The sequence below is a fragment of the Rhamphochromis longiceps genome, linkage group LG7 (genome assembly GCF_057381845.1).
Source record: "Rhamphochromis longiceps isolate RC_006_pf linkage group LG7, R_longiceps_female_GT1.1, whole genome shotgun sequence".
Taxonomy (NCBI): Eukaryota; Metazoa; Chordata; class Actinopteri; order Cichliformes; family Cichlidae; genus Rhamphochromis; species Rhamphochromis longiceps.
Genome location: NC_140563.1, coordinates 27,868,897 through 27,888,376, shown reverse-complemented (window position 1 = coordinate 27,888,376; position 19,480 = coordinate 27,868,897). Strand labels below are relative to the sequence as shown.

The following is a 19,480-nucleotide window of genomic DNA, read 5'->3' as shown; positions in this document are numbered from 1 at the left end:
GATTTTTAGGAGGTAAGTAGGGGAATGAAGGAAACAATGTTTTTACTACTTAAGCTATTTCTTGATTCAACATGTCTGGTAGTAATCAGGCCTAGGCATGGCTATTGAAGTTAAACTCAGTTTTAAAAAAATACGTGTTGATCATAGTTAAGTCAAGATTTAACAAGAAGGGACAACTACTTTTTTCACATAGAGCCAGGTAGGTTAAGTAGATTTTTTTCTCTAATAAATGAAACTATCAATTAAAAACTGCATTTTGTGACTACTAATCCTTATAGTTTTGTTCAGTGTGTCATAAACAGTAGCACTGTGGGACTAGTCTCAGTGATGGAAGAATCTATATGTGGTGCTCTGTTGAGTATTGTGGCCACACATACCTTACCATGTATTTATGTGTACCTGTTAATGAAAAGAACTTCGGCTGAAAAACAATATTTTAAAACCTCAACTCAACAGAAACATTAATTTGCATCTGATAAACACTAGCAGAGCACACAGACTCAGCAAAATCTTAACAATTAATATCCTAAAATACCTAACATAATCATAACTATGCTATGCCTTTTATCCATCTTATTTGTGATTAAGAGATGAAAATAAGTCCTTTAGTAAAAGTTAGAAATCTGAAACTGTTCTGAATCTTGAACATGAAGCACATCACACTGTCTGAACCTGTACTTACAGGTCGAATTGTTGCTGTGTCTGTTTTCAGTCTTGCTGTCTGGATGATTTGCGTTGTCAGTAGACATCACTATGTCCACAGTGCACATATGTGCCTCCTAGAAACATGCACACACAGAGCAAAGCTTAGAGTCTTCAAAGATAACTTAAAGTCTCGGTAAATGTATCATAAGTGAGTACAATTGCACACTGGCAGATTTCAATTTACATTCCACACAATGTAAAATAAACTTGTGATAGAAAGCGCCTTTCGACTCAAGACCACTTACCACACGCCTGTTGCAATAGCTGCGGATCAGACCATCAAGGATAAACATTGCATCAGATTCCCTCTTAAGATACACTTTACTGCCAAAAGTATTCATTCACCCATCCAAACATTAAATTCAGGTGTTGAATCACTTCCAAGGCAACAGGTGTACAAAATAAAGCATCTAGGCATACAGACTGCTTCTACAAAAATTTGTGAAAGAATGGGTCACGCTCAGGAGCTCAGTGAATTTCAGCGTGGTACTGTGATAGTCCTGACCTCAACTAGACAGAATACTTTTGGGATGAATTAGAGCAGAGTCTTCTCATCCAACATCAGTGTTTGACCTCACAAATGTGCTTCTAGAAGCATGGTCAAAAATGACTATAAACATACTGCTAAACCTTGTAGGAAGCCTTACCAAAAAGACCTGAAGCTTTTTTAGCTGCAAAAAGGTGGGCCAATATCATATTCAACTCTACAGATTAATAATGGGATGTCACTCATATGCGTGTGAGGGCAGACGAGTGGATACTTTTGCCAATATAGTGTATGTATTTTAAAACTTCATACAACTAGTTTTCCAAAACAGTTCATGGTTAAAAGAAAAGATTTTGAGATTTTAACAGATTTCCAACAGATTTTGGTTGGATTTCTTGAAACTAGAAATGACCTTTATGCACACATTTTACTCTTTGTAATAACCCTGCGGCTCACATAATGCAGTCATGCCTTCCTCTACTGCTGCCACAGAGTAAACGTGCTTTACTGATACTATGACAAGGAAACAGCGTGCAATACAAGACAGATACACATCTGGTGGTATGCAACAACATGAATAAATGCCAGGGGCTTACCTCGTAACTGGGCTTCAGTTTCTAAGGTTGAGGGCGAATCAGCAGCAGACAAGCAGGACAATTCCGTAACAAAAACCAAAGAAGTGCAAAAGGGCAAATTACAATTACAAATTACAGATCCACATAGCTTTATGTCACAGTACAACTCCTGCAAACATGAAGGAGAAATCACATCAAACTGTTTGTAAATATTTTCCCATCAGCATTTTGATTTGTTAGGGTTAACCCATATCACACTTTTGATGTTGCACAATAGGATGTGCCTCAAAGCAACTTCACGAACTGTCAGTATGACGGTTGCCCAAATGTTTTCTGTATTCATTTATTTATTCATTCCCAATGGACAAGTTGACAGATGAGGTTAGGCAGGATTCTGATGATGTTTATAGACGACATTGTGATCTGTAGTGAGTAGAGAGTAAAACTGGTCTGTGGGCCACTCTTGCTTGCATTGTTGTTGGTCAGTCAGTTAGCCACTGAGTACAGTGAAAAAGCCCTTTCCCCCTCTGTCCCCAGTAGTGTACATGGATGGACACATTTGAGAGGACCATAAAACCAGCTTAACACCACTCACACAACTACTCAAACATAAAACTTTTAAAATTCCATCAATCTTCTGCTTATCAAATCCAAACTGAGCTCAACAACAAGGTCCTGGGTTTGAATCCACCCTATGAAAGCGGTCTTTCTGTGCTATAACTATTGCACCACTGTAAAATTGTATTATATAATTGAATCTTTGTCATACCTCAAACTCTCGTTTGAAGCTTTGAGTGTGGTGAAGTTCAGCAACATGCTTGACAAAGTCCCTCACTGGAAAAGCCCTGTGCTCACCTAGGAAACAAAACCCCCACAAAACAACAATGACAAAAGACAAAACAAAACAAAACAAAAAACTAACAAATGTTCCAAATAACAATTTTTTGTCCATTATGTAATACAAAAAAGAAAGTTTCTGGACTTCTTGGTTGTGATAATAACACATTTAACTAAATAAACAGGTATGCAGTGCATCCAGAAAGTATGCACTACAGCTTTTATACAAAACCTATTAAATTAATTTTAAACTCAAAATTCAACATAATTTCAAATTCTTGTAACTTTATTAAAAGTAAATGATGAAAACAATGTGAATGTGAACATAATACATCCGGCTATGAATATAGCCTTTGGTCAATACCTTGTTGAAGCACCTTTGGCAGTAATTACTACCTTAATTATTTATGAGTATGTCACTACAAGCTTGGCACACCTATTTTAGGCAGTGAATACTGGGTGCACTCTCAGCAATGGCACTAAAATTAGTTGTGTTTCAGGGCTTGATGGCCTACTGACCACCACAGTGAAGGTCACAGTACAGGTCCTTTTTTCCCCAGAAGGTTCTTCCTCATACACACATGCATTGACATTATGACTATGGAGGATGAATTCATGGAACAGAGCCCTGTGAATGTTGGAAAAGGCAACATGCATGTTGGAACCTTTAAATGAAAAATGGTGAAAACTGTTGGGTTAGATCCTGCACATTGTACATGTAATAAAATACAATGACATTTGGCTTTCAATTCGGAAGTTTAAAACAGAAGTTAAAGTTTCCCTCTTTGTGCAAACTTAAGATCACGGAGTAAACACCAAGTCTCAGGAAAAAAGAGACGAGTATTTTTGAACTAAATCTAGAAAAAAACAACAACAAGGTTATTGATAATGTATTTAAATATTTGAATACAATGCATAACCCCTCCGTGAATCTGTTGAGGGGTTTGTGTGTCCCAGGAATGCCAGGGGCTATGTTGTCGGAGGGCTTTTGTGCTCTGGTAGGGTCTCCCATGGCAAACTGGTCCTGGATGAAGGACCAGGCAAAGAGCGATTCAAAAGACACCTATTCACAGAAACCTAGGGAACAGTCCATCATCCCGGAGCCCCAGTATAGATATACTGGGCCCCGCCCTGGAACCAATCCTGGGGAGGGTGAACGAAGGCAAGTGCCTGGTGGTGTCTGGCCTTTGCCCATGGGGGCCGGCAGGGCACAGCCCGAAGAAGGGCCATAGGGGTCGCATGCAATGTGTGCTGGGTGGTGGCCAAGGGTGGAGACCTTGGTGGACTGATCCCTGGCTACCAAAACTAGCGAATGGGACATAGAATGTCACCTCTGTGGTGCACAAGAAACCTAACACAGTGTGTGAGTCCATCGATTAGCCGAACCTTGGATCCAGCAGGAACAATGCGGTTTTTGGCTTGGTCGTAGAACACTGGACCAGCTCTTTACCCTAGCAAGGATACCTGAGGGTGCATGAGAGTTTATTCAACCCGTCTACATGTGTTTTGTGGATTTGGAGAAGGCATTTGACCGTGTCCCTCTAAGTATTCTGTGGGTGGTGCTTTGGAAGTGTGGGGTGTGTGGCCTGTTGCTATGAGCTATTCGATCCTTCTGACTCGTTCCCAGTGGGAGTTGCCCTTTGTGATTCAGTTCTTAATTTTTATGGACAGAATTTCGGAAGCCGAAGTGTCGGAAGGCTTCCACTTGGGTGGTGTCAGAATCTCGTCTCTGCTTTTCACAGATGATATGGTTCTGTTGGCTTCATCTGGTGGTGGCTTTCAGCTCGCACTGGAGTGTGGTTTGCAGATAAGTGTGAAGCAGTGGGAATGAGAATCAGTACCTCCAAGTCTATTTAAGTTTCTCAGGCATCTTGTTCACGAGTGAGGGGAGAAGGGAACAGAGGACTGGCAGACAGACTGGTGCTGCGGCTGCAGTGATGTGGACACTGTACCAGTTCATTGTGATGAAGAGAGACCTGAGCGTAAAAGCGAAGCTCTCAATTTACTGGTCGTTCTACCTCCCTACCCTCACATATGGTCATGAGCTTTGGGTAGTGACCGAAGAATGGGACTGCGGATACAAGAAACGGAAATGTGCTTTCTCTAAGGGTTGCTGGCTTCTCTCTAAGATAGCGTTCAGCCATCTGGGAAAGGGCCCAGAGTAGAGGCAGTTGAGGGGGCATGGGCATGGCATGGGAGGTGTTCCAGGCATGTCCCAGGAAACACTGGAGAGATCATAGCTCTCAGCTGGCCTGGGAGTGCCTTGGTGTTCCCCCAGGGAGCTGGAGGAGGTGGCTAGGGAGAGGGAGGTCTGGGCTTCTTTGCTTAGGCTCCAGATAAGTGGAAAAAATGGATGGATGAATGGATGAATGTAATGTATGAAGTTGTTACATTGAGAACAAACAAATACTATAAATACCTTGGAGTACACATTGACAATAAACTGGACTGGGCTAAAAACACCACAGCACTTTACAGGAAGGGCCAGAGTCGTCTCTATTTTTTGAGGTGGCTGAGGTCCTTCAACATCTGCCAGAAAATGCTCAGGATTTTCTACGAGTCTGTTGTGGCCAGTGCGATCCTCTATGCTGTTGCATGCTGGGGGAGCAGGCTGAGGGTCGCAGATGCCAACAGACTTAATAAACTAATCCGTAAGGCCAGCAATGTTGTGGGGATGGAGCTGGACTCCCTCAAGGTGGTGTCGGAGAGGCGGATGCTGTCCAAGATAAAGACAATGTTGGATAACACCTCCCACCCACTCCATGACATGCTGGTCAGTCACAGGAGCACGTTCAGTGAGAGACTGAGATTACCGAAAAGCACCACTGAACGACACAGGAAATCATTCCTGCCTGTGGCCATCTCCCTGTACAACGCATCCACTTAACACACTGTTTGCTGCTACAACTACACATGTTTCTTTTTCAGCTATTTATCTATGAGTGACTTATGTATGTATGTATGTATGTATATATATGTATATATTGTACTATTCTTAGTTAGTGTATTGTCTGTCTTGTCTTAATGTTGGTTTATAATGGAGCACTGTAACAAAAAATAATTTCCCCCAGGGATCAATAAAGTATTCTGATTCTGATATTTTAGACAAGTGAGAACTTTACAGCAAAATGAGGACAGCTCCATAAACTAATGACATTTTGGTAAATTAGCATCTTTACACTGTTGGCTGGAAAATTTAGAAACAAAACATTTTTTGAAATTAAGGACCTGTTTTTCGTGCAAAGTGAAGAGATTTATTGACAACTTGGGGTGTTTGTTAAATTTCTGGAAAGGATATTTAAGAAAAATTGAGAGTATAATATTGTTTTTGAAATTAAGGCAATTTTTCTAGTATGTAAGTCCTCAAATGGCTTATGTTACGTTGTTAAGATGTTAATTTTGGGTTTTAACTTCATGTCAATGTAATATGTCACACAGATACACACAAAACGATGTGTGCATGTTACCAGATATAGCAGTGTCTGGTGCTGTGATGACTCTGGTTGAGCAGCTGTCATGGATGTAAAAGTGAGCCGACTGGAAACACAACCTGCAGAAAAACAAACACTTCCTTTAGACGACAATCAACATTGCACTGATAGGCAGGAAATGCTTTTTGCTTTCATGTAATTTAGCATTAGCCCAGATTTTAGAAAATACAAAATAATCTCCCCATAACACCAGTAAATAAGATGTTAATAGGTTTGTAAACAGATGACAGCACCTCTGTACTGTCTCGGACAGACATGGGCATCAGGGATTTTCACAGATGGGGAAAAAAACCTGAATCAGAGCTGATCTCTGAGATTAACAGAGATGGGCAGTAACGCGTAATCCGATTACTTTTTTCAAGTAACGAGTAAAGTAAGGGATTACTATTGCAAAAACGGTAATTAGATTACGGTTACTTTCCCATAAGCACGCTGCGTTACTGTGTTAATAAAACCGTGATTTTTTTGTGAGAATGTCTCATGACAATGACGTAAGCGAGTGCGACGGTCGTGGCAACAGCTGTGTGCAGATCAACAATGGATAATATATCGAGTGCGGGAGAGAGTATGAGCCTGCAGCGTTTAAAGAGTGGAAGTACTGACCTTACTTTGAGTTTGATTCCGTAAAAAGTGACAAAAACATTAGCGTCCGCTGCTCACTGCGTGGGAAGAAAACTTATTTTTACAGCGAAAAAACCCCTAAACTTCCGAGCAAGCACCGAGTGCGCTATGACTAGGGATGGGTATCGTTTAGGTTTTATCCGATACCAGTGCCAAATCGGTACTTTTGAAACGGTGCCGGTGCTCAAACGGTGCTTAAAGAATGGAGAACACAAAATTGGTCCAAAAACCTCTCATGTTCAGCTGTTTTTTGTAAAAAGATAACAATCCTTCCTCTGACCTGCACCAGGGTAAACCTCCGCCTGCCCCACTCCTGCTTTACAGGTGAAAATAGAGCAACAGGACCGTTGAGCCTTTGACTTTATTTATGTTCTTCTGTGTTTTACTTGCATCTATTTGAAAGAGTGAGTGTAAACACAAAAAATATTTTATTTTATGTGCTGGAATGTGCAGAAAATAGGTTTAAATGTTAAACTAATTTCTTCCAATCTGAGAATTTTGTATATAATTTAATTTTTGCTTGATGCATAAAGTTAAAAGATTAAAACAAGTTTTAAAAAGATACTTTTCCATTTGATTACATTTTGTATGATGGATTATGCAGAAAAAGTAGAATTGGGCTGAAAGATCTATCGCTTTATCACCTATTCAGGTTCTAAGTCATGTTTTTAAAAAGTAACTAAGTAACTAATTACTTTTGAAAATAAGTAATCAGTAAAGTAACGGGTTTACTTTTGGGGGAAGTAATCAGTAATTAGTTACTGATTACTTTTTTCAAGTAACTTGACCAACACTGGAGATTAATGACAAATACTTTGAGAAACTACTTTGACTAACAAAAACAATCTCCCAACAGGTCTCAGAGGTTTTTACGCCAGCCCCCCACTGTCCACTAATCTAGTCTGATTAGCCCTGCATCAAGTTTCCAAACCAAACAGAATAATTTCTACTTTATTAATTCTACTTCATTCTACTTCTATATTAATTCTTCAGTCTAGTTTTTTTTTCTTAAGATAGTTGTTCTACAACTTACTCAAGGTAAGGAAATCTTTAGTCTCAGATGACTGCTAGTGTTTACCTAACAGTACAGATGCAAAATGACTGAAACTAGTAGCACTGCAACAATAAGCCACAAAATCATCTTCATGATTGTTAATTCACTCGGATAAAGTATTTCTCCTACTGAAAACACTGCATCCAGATAAATGGAATCTTTACGAGATTAAAGATTTCTCTTTTTCTTTTAAATGACACAGTTTAGGTCAACAGGAGCTATAAGCAGAAAGGAGTATAGGACCCGTATCCCTTAAATGATTTTGCTTTTAATGTCAGCCAGAGTCCTTGAGTGGTCTCGTCGCATCAGTGAGGGTTCATAATTCAGGGTAGTCAAGTGGTTGACGTAGACTTCCAATAGTTCCCAGCATTGGGCAGTTGAATGGTTATTCACACATTCCAAAACAACAAATTTAATTGATCTACAATACTTTGTATACTACATTAGGCAGCATTGCAGCTAAAAGGATTAGTTCCATATGCCTCCTCCATATATGTATACTATGATTTTGGTCCACCCTTTGCAGATTATGTTCAAACATGGTGTTCATTATGGACAAATTGTGATTTGCAATAACAAAACACCACTGTGTTTCAGATGAGGAAGGCTGTGCATGCCAGTCACACTCCTCCAGGTTTTACTATCATTGCTTATATCAGGGTTAAAGTCTCCCAGTAGGACAACAGAGTAATGAGGTGTAGCAGCTTGAGCACCCGTTTCAGGGACTCCAAGAAGGCTAAACTGTTGCTTGGACTTTTATGCCAAACAACAGTCAGTACCTGCTCCCCGACCCAAATGACCTGGGAACAAATCCTGTCCTCATTAAGCGGCGGAAGCCTAAATGCACTGGCAGCAATCCGAGGGGATACAACAACCCCTAGTCTCTTTGAGTGTTTATGTACAGAAGTGCTATATAAAAACCAGTCCATTTACCTTTTTTTTTTTTTTTTAATTCAGTCCTGTCTGGCAGGTTTTGCAATTAGCATTATGATCTGAATCCAAAAATGTGCCAAACACATTTTGCTTTTCTAAGACGAGCTCTCTAAATTCTCTATAGGCTCCTCTTCTTCATGTGTTTCTTTCATCGGTTTATTTATCATTTTCTATTAGTGTTATTTTATTTATTAGATTATATGTAATATAGTATATAGTATATTATGACCTTGTCTAAGTTGACAGGCAGCAGAAGAAAAAAAAATGGAAGGGGGCGAAAACAGGAAAAACATAATAAAAGTATAGAGTGCAAATAGAAATGTGATGCCAAATGCTGCACCTGTAAGAGACGAAAAAACAAACAAAAAAAACCCAAACCCCATACAGCATCTAGAAGACAAAAATATAAAAATGCATAGTTAAATTAATCAACAGTTTTCTTGCGGTGCACACACGCATGTCTGGCGTTATTGAGGGTGGGTTGGGGGTGGTTCCTCTCCCTGCTCCTCCCAACTGGTCGTTGATTATCCCCCACCCCTCTTTCTTTCTGTCCCTTTTCTTCTTCAGTTCCTCCGCCTTCTCCTCTTGCCTTTCGGCAACCTGGCCTTCACCCACTGTCCACTCTGGCATAATACCCACACAGATAATAACACAATTTATAAAAACAAAACGATTAACCCCAGAGTCTACAGCGCTCGTCCTGGAAAAAGCAAATGTGTTTGGCACAACAAAGCATTCAGGCAATGATTCTGTCGCTAAACCTGCCTGACAGTACAGGTTAAAAACAAACAAGCAATTATATAGAGATTGACATATTTTAATGCAGAACATTTGCACTTCATTAAAAGTTTATTTTCACAGAATGTAGTATGACTACTTTTATCTAAGTATAGGATTTGGGATAGATACTTCTTCCACAACTGCAAAAAGTTTCATTCTAATTATATTAATATTTAATATTATAAATCATAATAATTTTACTAATAACCACAAATCTAACCACCTAGTAGAATTAGTTTTTAATATTTTTCTTGCTTTTATTATGAACACAATTATAAACTATGTATATAAATATATCAACTAATAAATATATAAACTTATCAAACTAAAATAATTTTAAAAAAGACAATTGTACAAGTATTTTGTACAAATATTTTAGCAGTGCAAACAGACAGATGCATAGCTTTTTCCCTTTGGTCTGCAAGTCCAGGGCAAGACACCAGATTTAAGGATCTACAACATGGTACATGGTAAAACTCGTTCTTACGTAGTGGACTGACATGACCGCAAAGTATGAAAACTTAGCCCACATAGCAAACAGCAGCTACAAGGATGGTGTGTAGTTTGACCCTTTAGGTTGCTACACAAAATCATAGTAAAAACCTTAACTGTTTTATCGGCCACTAATTCAGATCAGAAAATGAGCTACTTACTACTGTCGTGTTGTGTTGTAAAAAGACAGCACACCTTATTTGTTCACATTTTGGAAAATGTATTTAATTAAGAATGAAAGAATAAAAACTATTTTTCCTTTTCTTAGAAACTCATTATGATTTTTTTTTTTATCTTAAAAGGTGTGTGATAATGTAAACAGGAGTTCAGAGACTTCAGAACTTCTCTTTGAGTACTCTAGTTTTAATGATTTCTTTAGCAGTAATGTAATTTCCACTGCTACACTAGGATTTAATATTAGGGCTACTTTTCCTTTGGCTCCGCCCTCCAATTAGTCAGTTGGTTGGAGCAATTAGGATTCAGCTTCGAGCACAGAGCTAACCGTAAGACCGTGAAGCGCACGCAAACGCAGTCTTGCATACCTGATTGCTTATTTCAACGCATGACTTCTGAGTTGTATGTGGGCATTATTGAATTTACACGAATTTAATTGCGCGAGTAGCGATTAGTACTCGTGCAATTAAATAATTTTTTTCTCCCGCATGACTTTTGACATACATATAACACCATAGAAACTACTTAATGCAATTATATTGATTATATACTGATATTGATTATAGTAACTTGTGAGAAGCTCAGATTAAATTAAGTAACTGAGCTGCAGCTTAGTAACAACCACATTAACAGATAATCACACACTCTAAACTGAAAACAGCTACCATCCACATCCCGTGAGATACTCAGGATGTAGGATAAATATTAATATTGTGCATATCCAAACCTTTAAAGACTGTTTAGCTATATCCTGATTTGCTGCACAACTCTCACCTTGCTGCAACTTTGTAGTCAATCGAAATCCTCTCACCCTGCTTCATCTCAAATGCACAGCAGCAGTGGCCAAATGAGCACCGTGTTGTGAGTTAGTGAAGGAGGACACAACAACAGGAGGATTAGTGCAGTCTGACCTCCTGCTGCTCGCCCTACAAGAAGCTGATACGATTCCTTCTATCCGACATAATCAGTCAGATGTCCTTTTCGATCCTGCAGCCCTCCCAGGACGCTCTCCTCTGAGTGATGCTCAGAGCACTGCAGCCAAAGCACATCCTTTATTAAGGATTAATCCTCCTGCTCTACAGATTATTACCAGTTTAGCACTGCTCAGTCTTAGGGATACAACAACAAGCTGATTGCCAAACAAGAGCAATATGTTTATCTTCAACATGGCAGCTGACAAATGTACTCTGTGAAAAATAACTAAAAATGTTTACACTGCATTTGACAGCGTGTCTTTGATTGGATTTCTGGAGCTGGGTATTTCACGGTCAGAAAGATTTTCAAGATTTGTTGTCAAAACAAGACAAAAAAAAAAGTTTGGGGTTTGTGACGAGGAGAAAACAAAGCATGCAAACAAAAAACTACGACTATCCTTAAAGAACATTCAGTTTGCTTCATATTGAGCATTTCATATGTCTCCATAAATAAAGAAAAATGGCATCTCTGAAGGTTATCCAAAGTGAATCAACAGAGAGCTGCAGTAACAGATGAAAGGCTTCATTCAGCATGAACAGAAGGTATTATTTGTGAAGTGTGTGTATTTGCTCACCAAAACACAAATAAAAACACACAATACGATGCATGATCAAGATTGAGCCCATGTTTGAAGAGATTAGGTTTCCCAGAAAAATGTGAAAATCTTCTGGTTGATGTTGATCATCAGAAGATATATGTCACGTGTAGTTGGGTTAGAAGGCGGGCAGTGGAGATGGGGATTATGCATATGTGTTTTTAATAGATACTAGGAATATATTCTTAACACCTTTTAGAAAAAGAAAACGTGACAAAAATCATGAAATTATTGGAGGAGGATTTGGATTAGACAATAAGTCGGATGCTAAATGTGCTAGCGTTTTTCAGTATTTTCAGTAAACAAAAATGCACTTTTGACATAAAACTGGTACAGGAAAAGGCTAAATGAACTTTTCAATCATTTCAAATGATATTCCAATGTCACGTATCTTCCTGATGTTAATCTTGTACCATACGTACAAGAATAATTGCATGATATTATTACCCACGATGGATGACCCTCCTATGGATAACAAGTTGTCTGGATCATTCTCACGTGGAGCACAATTTGGGTGGGAAGTGGTCTTCTATTGCACATCACCATGTTCATGGTAAATGCACAACAGGCTGCAGAAAAAAGCCTTTGTTTTAACCATATTGTTCACAACTCTCACTTACCTTTGGACTAAACCACCTGCGTAAATGTGTTAAAAGAATCTCACTACATAAAGTGTAAATTTTAAATAGATGGGGGATTATAAAATTGTACTATGTATCCTGCATGCATAAACTGTTTTCCATTATATGCAGATTTACCGGCAGTACCTACCGCCAGTAGACGAGAACACAGATGAGAGCAATCAGGCCGAGGACGGTGAGGGTGGAGATGACAGCCAAAGGAACCACAGCCTTCCTCTCTTGTTCCCTGATTGAACCAACTCTCGACTCGTGGCTGCTGTTACTAGCATCTGTAGAGAAATAACACCAAAAGAGTTGGCAGCTAAAAAAACGCTGCTGGAGAGCAGAAATAAAAGTCAAAACCCACCTACTTTTTAGATGAAGGCTCAAGAAGTATAATAAAATTGGTCAACAGAGCCACAAACACTATATGCCAGTGGCATACAAACCCAGTCAGGGTCATATTTTAAACGTGTCAGTTTAAACTGGATATAGTTAACTTTTAATTACAAAAAAGTCATTATAGTCATGGTATTTTTATACATTTAAATTGTAAGTATTAGGTGAAACAAAAGGTAGAATATGGCTATTTCAAACATGTTTTTCACTATTTAACCAGCTTTTCCTTTGTTTTTGTTTTTTTGTGACAGTCAGCAAATGCATTTAAATTTTTGCTTATTTTGCCTGAAATGTAACCACAGGGTCAAAGTCAATCTAGAATCAATGGAAATAATGCAAAAGAAAGTATAAAAATATTGGTCCCATGTAGAATCCAAAATGTAGTCTCTAAAGCCACCATATTTCTGACCTCCTATCCATAAAATATATATAAAAGATGGTCGTACACTGATTAGTGAATTTATAGTAAATTTATGTTGTGAAACCTTAAATAGAGCATTGTTGCTCTTGCCGGTGGTGGCAGTGTCCGGCAGCCTCGCCTCTGTCAGTGCACCCCAGGGCAGCTGTGGCTACAATGTAGCTTGCCATCACCAGTGTGTGAATGTGTGTGTGAATGGGTGAATGACTGGTTGTGTAAAGCGCTTTGGGGTCCTTAGGGACTAGTAAAGCGCTATATAAATACAGACCATTTTTGCTTTGGGTTTTTTGTAAACCTGTTAAAATTTAAGTCTATAACCTGCCTTCAGACTTTACTGCATTTTCAGCAAATCTGTATATCTTTACACAGATTATTGTATTTATAGAATACACTGATAAAGCATAGGACCACAAATGTAACACTATCGACTGCCAATCCAAAAATAACGTCCTCTGCTTGCTTGCTAACTGCTCTTTCATTTTCAAAATATATTACAGCCCACAGATTTAGACATATTTAGTCAAGCAAATCATAATTTTATCAATCAGGTCTTGTCAACAAACTGTACTTACTCTCCCACTTGGTTCAATTGAACAACTTTGCCTGAAGTATATTTGAAACTTTGAGCATATAAGCATGGAACATTTAAAAGTAGAGGAAAGAAAATAGGAAAACAACCATAGATGGTCCAATGTAAAAGAAAGAATTAAAAATCAGCATCAAAAGGGTTTTCTGATGTCACATTTGCAAAACTTCAATATGAGACCTCCAAGAATAATAAAACAAGCTTTCCTTTCTCTTGTGGGGTTGTATCGACTTTTTTCATTGTACTTAAATTACTTAAGTGAATACATAAGTAATTTATTTATTTATTTATATGTTAGAGCAGCGGTCCCCAACCATTTTTGCACCACGGACCAGTTTACGTGTGACAATATTTTCATGGACTGGCCTTTAAGGTGCCGCGGATAAATACAACAAAACAAAACCAGTACCAAAAAAAAAGAGATTTATTTATAACACACGGGAAAAGACCCAGGAAAACCAAGTTAACGATAAAAACGATAAAGAAAATAAGGATAAAAACCAATGAAAACCCTGAAAAGCGTAAATTTCCCACCCAAGCCTCAACCCTCGCGGCCCGGTACCAAACGACTCATGGACCAGTACCGGTCCGTGGCCCAGGGGACGGGGACCGCTGCATTAGAGCACGTAGCAAAATGGTAATACAGCATCGTAGGTTACACAGATTTCTTTGCACTGTGCTCTTCTGTTTCCAGGTGTTAGGTATTATTTTTGTGAGCTTTCACTAATTATTTTTAATGATATATGAAAAATACCCACAGTGCATCTTTCCTGTAAAAGTGGATAGAAATGTACGCTGTGGAAGACCTAAACAACATTTCACTCAACTGAAACATGATTCAAATGGAAATTTCACATCTGATTAATTAAACACAAGTTGTGGACCAACTTCCAAACTTGTTGCAAAATAAATTATTATCAAAAATAATTAGAACTTATAGTACTATCCCTTTGTACTTCATCATCTTGGCAGGTAACACATACAAATTTAATGGTGACCCCAAAAACGTGAAGAATAATTAATAATTTGAAGACTTACAAGAAAAAAAAGAAGCAAATAAAATGTAACTGAGCTCTTCTTGGCTTACTCAAAGTGTTTATGAAACAACATTGGACATTCTCATACCTCTAATATCTATTTTAGAATAAAAAAACACATTTATATCTCAAAACACAATGCTCTCCCTCATTCAAAATTGACTAATGTGCTGTACAAATACAAAATTCATCACGATAAAAACACCTGCCAAACCATTTGAAACACAGGGAGGCACAAAAGCCTTTAATGAAAAGTCCATCACTGATTCCTCAAAGTACATAACCTATAATGGCTGAACCTGAGGTCACTCAGCAGCTCCCCTTACCTCAACTGGTCGCAGCAGATGGCTGCCCCTCCCTGAGCCTGGCTCTGCGGGAGGTTTCTTCCTGTTAAAAGGGAGTTTTTCCTTCTCACTGTTGCCAAAGCACTTGCATTTGTCTGTTATATTATTGTACGATTTACCTTAAAATATAAAAGTGCCTTGAGGTGACTGTTGTTGTAATTTGGTGTTGTATAAATAAAATTGAATTCAATTTAGCCGCTAAACCATCCTTTCTGACAGCCTGTAAAAACAACAATAGTGTGAACTACACATGACTGAAAAGCTGTTTGCTAGACCTTTTCTGCACAGACTGACCCTGTACTGTCATGAATGAGTGGGTCAGACCTGTTAACCAGCTCATATCGAGTTTGTGGTGCGCTTTAAAAGTAAAACCAATTCATCCAATAATTCATCCAGCACACCTTTTTATGCCGGTTTTAAACCTTGGACTAATTACTAGAGGATGAAAAATATTAGTCAATTCAATGAGGAAATTGAAATAGAAGACTCAACTCAAAAAATTAAAAATCAAATCAAATCAAATATGTGACTTAAGGAACCAACAGTCTTAAAACCCCTCTTAACAAATATAAATAAAAAGGTTGGAGGTTTCCCCCTAACATATATTTAGCTACCAGGCAGGCTTTATTTTTAATTTATCTGAAAGAAAAGTCAAGGCAATGTTCAATACACATCATACAACACAGATCAGTTGACCTCAAATTACCTCTAAAAAAATAAAATAAAAGGAGTGACCCACTACTTTTCTTTTCCATTTGCAAACATTTGGCCTTTGTTGTTATTAGTGCAGTAACACACCAAGACCTTCTACAACAAGACCATGTGAAAACTTTTTTTTTTTAAATCATAAAATTTTGGTATTTTCAAGGACACTTTGACGAACAAAGGTTTATGGATGAAAATCTTAAAAAAAAGAAAAATCCAACCAAGAAAAAAAAAGATATTTTAAGTTTTTTAAAGAATTATTATTATTATTATTATGCAACTTTGAAGTAACAGGGATATTAATTATGATATTACCCACCTGCAGCAAGATTTTAATAAGATCAATGTGAATTTCATTTAAATAAACTAAAAATCAAAGCCTGTCAGGAAGGGAAAAAATCTTTCTCTGTTATTTATTACTTGATTTACTTTGTAAATACTACAACTTTAAATCACTTTTCACTCATATTTACAACCTATACATAGCACAGCTGAGACAATATAAAGATAATATAGATATGTGAACCACTTTGAAAATCAAAACAGCTCTGCTGCCCTCTGGTGCCCATGTCAAGCAACATTTGAAAAGGCATTTCAGTGTTTAGGGTTTTTGAGCATCACTAAACCTTGATGACCAAAGCTAGACCACATGTCATCTTTTTTTTTTTTTTTTTAAATTACAGTAATAATTTTGGTTGTTGTCAGGATATTCTTTAACTTTCTGTCTCTATCTCATGATAGTGTGGCCTCTTTAAAAGGTTTTATTCTGTCATCAAATGTAGTGCAGCGTTTAGGGCTCCTGCATTTTCGCATCTTCTTCTTTATTAGTGGCCATGAATATCTTACTGCCTCACATGTCATCAGAGAGGCTCCATTAGAATTATATTAAATAAGAAAAATACTTCACATGGAAGTGGAGCTATTTACATCCCTGATATGCAGTTTGAAAAAACAACAATATATGGCTGGATGCAATCCATTAAGATAAATATATCTGAAATTATAGTGAAGAATGTGATGAAAGGTTCATAATAGTTAAGGGGCCTGTATAGTTAAGTGAATTTTCTTTATTTTGATTTAACAGACTGAAATTATAAATGACGTTTTCTTTTTCTTCTCTTACAAATGAAGAGAAGTAGATTAGTCTTTTGGATGTTCAAAATTCTTTCTAACAAAGCATGTGTTTCCTAGTTTCCAGGGCAAAATTGCAAATGCAGTGAAGTTTTTGTCCCCCGCGCACTGGCAGCTTTTTTTTTGTTTTGTTTTACCTGCTACTGGCTCCTCTTCTGTCAACTCCCTTTCTGTGTGCTCAGAGATACTGAAGTCAGAAGATGTCTCGTTGTCGTAGAGGCTTTCACTCTGCCCTGAGCTGCTCCCCTCCTCCCTACCTAGCGACCAATGTGAAGCAGAGGTTACTGCTTCCGTTGTCGTGTCTCCTACCTCGAAGCCCAATGCATTGCTACTCTCACTTTCAAAATAAAATGCTGAGGAGTGTTCATCCAGATCGTCTGGGTTCTGGCCAGCCTCTGAGGAGCTAGATGGGGAAGCACTGCTAATAACGTTCATCGAGTAAGGGAGCATGCTCTCCCCAGAGGTTGAAGTTTGAACCATGTCCCACTCCTGATCTATGCCCTCCTGGGAGTCGGGGAACAGGCCTGAGCCAGATGCACTGGTACTGGTGTCTATCACCTGTCCCTCTGAAGCGAGAGTGGTGGGGGAGGCTGTGGGTGAAGGAGTTAGCACAGATGATACAGAGAACCAGGATTCCATGATGGCAGATGCTGTGGCTGCAACAGAAATTGGCAGGTCACTTTGGGTGGCTTGGAGAACCTGGGAGTGTGAAGAAGATGATGAAGGCAAGATAGCACTACGGGATGACAGTGGCTGACCTAAGGACAGACCATCAGAGCCCACCACAGATAAAGAGTGTAGAAAATTGTCAAAGTCAACATGAGTGGCTGAAAGGAAGCCCAAACTTGAGTAAAGCTCTAAACTTATAGAGTCCCAGGCTGAGGAGGACAATTCAACATTTAACAAATGCAACCAAGGGGAGGATGCTGATGGCTCCAAAGAGCAGTCACACAGGGCATGCACATCGCTAACTAATGGAAACCTGTCACCACTGCCCTCTTTGAGAAAAGTCTCTATTGTTTTCCCTGTGGCATATCTTGAATTGTCAAAAACAGATGAGAAAGAACTAGATAATCCCAGGGTAGGGTCAAAAAGGAAGCGGTTACTAGACAGATGAACCGAAGGTTCTAGGGTGGGGATGACAGACAGAGATGCTGCTGAGAGAGACTGATCCCAGGAAGATTCAGAGAGCTTGGTGGTGAAAACAATAGCAGACGGGTCTAGAAGTGCTTGGAGTGGAGGTGTACTGCTAAATACTGAGGGATTACTTGAAGATCCAGACAACACATCATGATTGCTATCAGTATCATCAAACCCAACACCATGAAAGACAGGGTCAGTCGCCCAACCAGACAGGGAGTGTGAGGGGTGAGGGAGGTAAGGCAGGGTAGAGGCAGATAGCGTGAAGACTGAAGCCTGGGAAACTGGGTCTTTGACAGGTGACAGGGATGTAGCAGTAAGCTGTGAGTCCAAGGGAGACAATACAGGCCAAGAGGAGGTAGGATCATGCAAGCAGGTGGAAGAGGCACAGCTGGAATCCACGGCGTCACACAAAGGAGAGGAGGTGAAGGAGGAGGAAGTTGAGGGGAACACAAATAGGCTCTCACCATTGGACAGTGGCTTTGTGGTCTGCACGAGAATGCGGCTTAATTGGACAGATGTTTTGGTAGGTGAAGAGGAAGGTTTGGAAGTTGAGCTTTCTGTCTGGATCTCTGGAATACCTCTGGGCTTAGTAGAAAGACTTCTATCAGTGGTGTTGTCTTTGTTTGTTGGGTGTGCCAAACGTGGATCAGTCTTGGTTTGGATGAAGGATGTAGAAGACGACGTTGTGCTGCTCACATTACTTATATGAGACATGACATTGGTTGCAGTGTTGCCTGATTGAGAAACATTACCTTCTTTGGTCTTTGCACTGGTAATTGTAGGAGTAGTGGTAGTTACTTTTCCAGAATAATCTTGTTGACTTAATCCTCTATTAATGTAATCAGCCTTTGAAGTGGTGACTGTGGGAGCAGTGGTACTTATACCTCCCTTTATTTTGCCTTTTCCGTTTAGGGTAATGCCTCCATGAACACCATCTATTTTTATCGTGCGGTGTAAAGGAGCAGTGGTGGTATAAAGTGAGTTTTCTTTGGTTGTTTTGGTTAAATTAAACAGAGCATTGGTATTGAAGTTAGCTCTTCCCTTTGTTTCTGGTGGCAGGGTCATTTCTGGTGACCACATGGAGGTACTATGTTGTTGCATCTCTTCAGAATTGCTCAACACTTGACCAGATTGAGTGGCTCTAAGAGGAGGAAGTGGATCCTTGGTAACTTTCCTGTGACCCGACTCTACTGTTGTAGTTCTAATAGTAGGCAAAAGCAAAAAAGGTGATTCAGAAGTTGTTGTCCTCTGCAAGTTTGTTGCACTCCAATCCAGATCGTGGTCCTTAGTTTGTCCTATTTCATCCCAGGTAAGATCTAGATCATACTTGACCTGTTGGTAAAAGTATGGTTTACAGACTTTGACAAGTAACAGTAAT

At 39.0% G+C, this 19,480-nt stretch overlaps 1 protein-coding gene across 4 annotated transcripts in view; it reads right to left on the bottom strand.

Moving 5' to 3' along the window:
• The window catches only part of LOC146665471 (receptor-type tyrosine-protein phosphatase zeta-like), a 96,362-nt gene that overhangs the window by 18,331 nt on the left and 58,551 nt on the right, over positions 1–19,480 (bottom strand). For 3 of the 4 annotated variants that reach the window (XR_014912613.1, XM_085413168.1, XM_085413169.1), the window contains exons 12-17: positions 17,097–19,434; positions 12,491–12,629; positions 6,072–6,154; positions 2,537–2,622; positions 1,789–1,809; positions 683–779 (exon numbers count right to left, since the gene is read on the bottom strand). Coding sequence is in view for 3 of the 4 variants with exons in the window: in XM_085413168.1 (XP_085269294.1) it covers positions 683–779; positions 1,789–1,809; positions 2,537–2,622; positions 6,072–6,154; positions 12,491–12,629; positions 17,097–19,434 (2,764 nt within the window). In the remaining variant the exon portion in view is untranslated. The remainder of the gene's footprint in view (positions 1–682; positions 780–1,788; positions 1,810–2,536; positions 2,623–6,071; positions 6,155–12,490; positions 12,630–17,096; positions 19,435–19,480) is intronic. The other variant, XM_085413170.1, reaches the window with a different exon arrangement.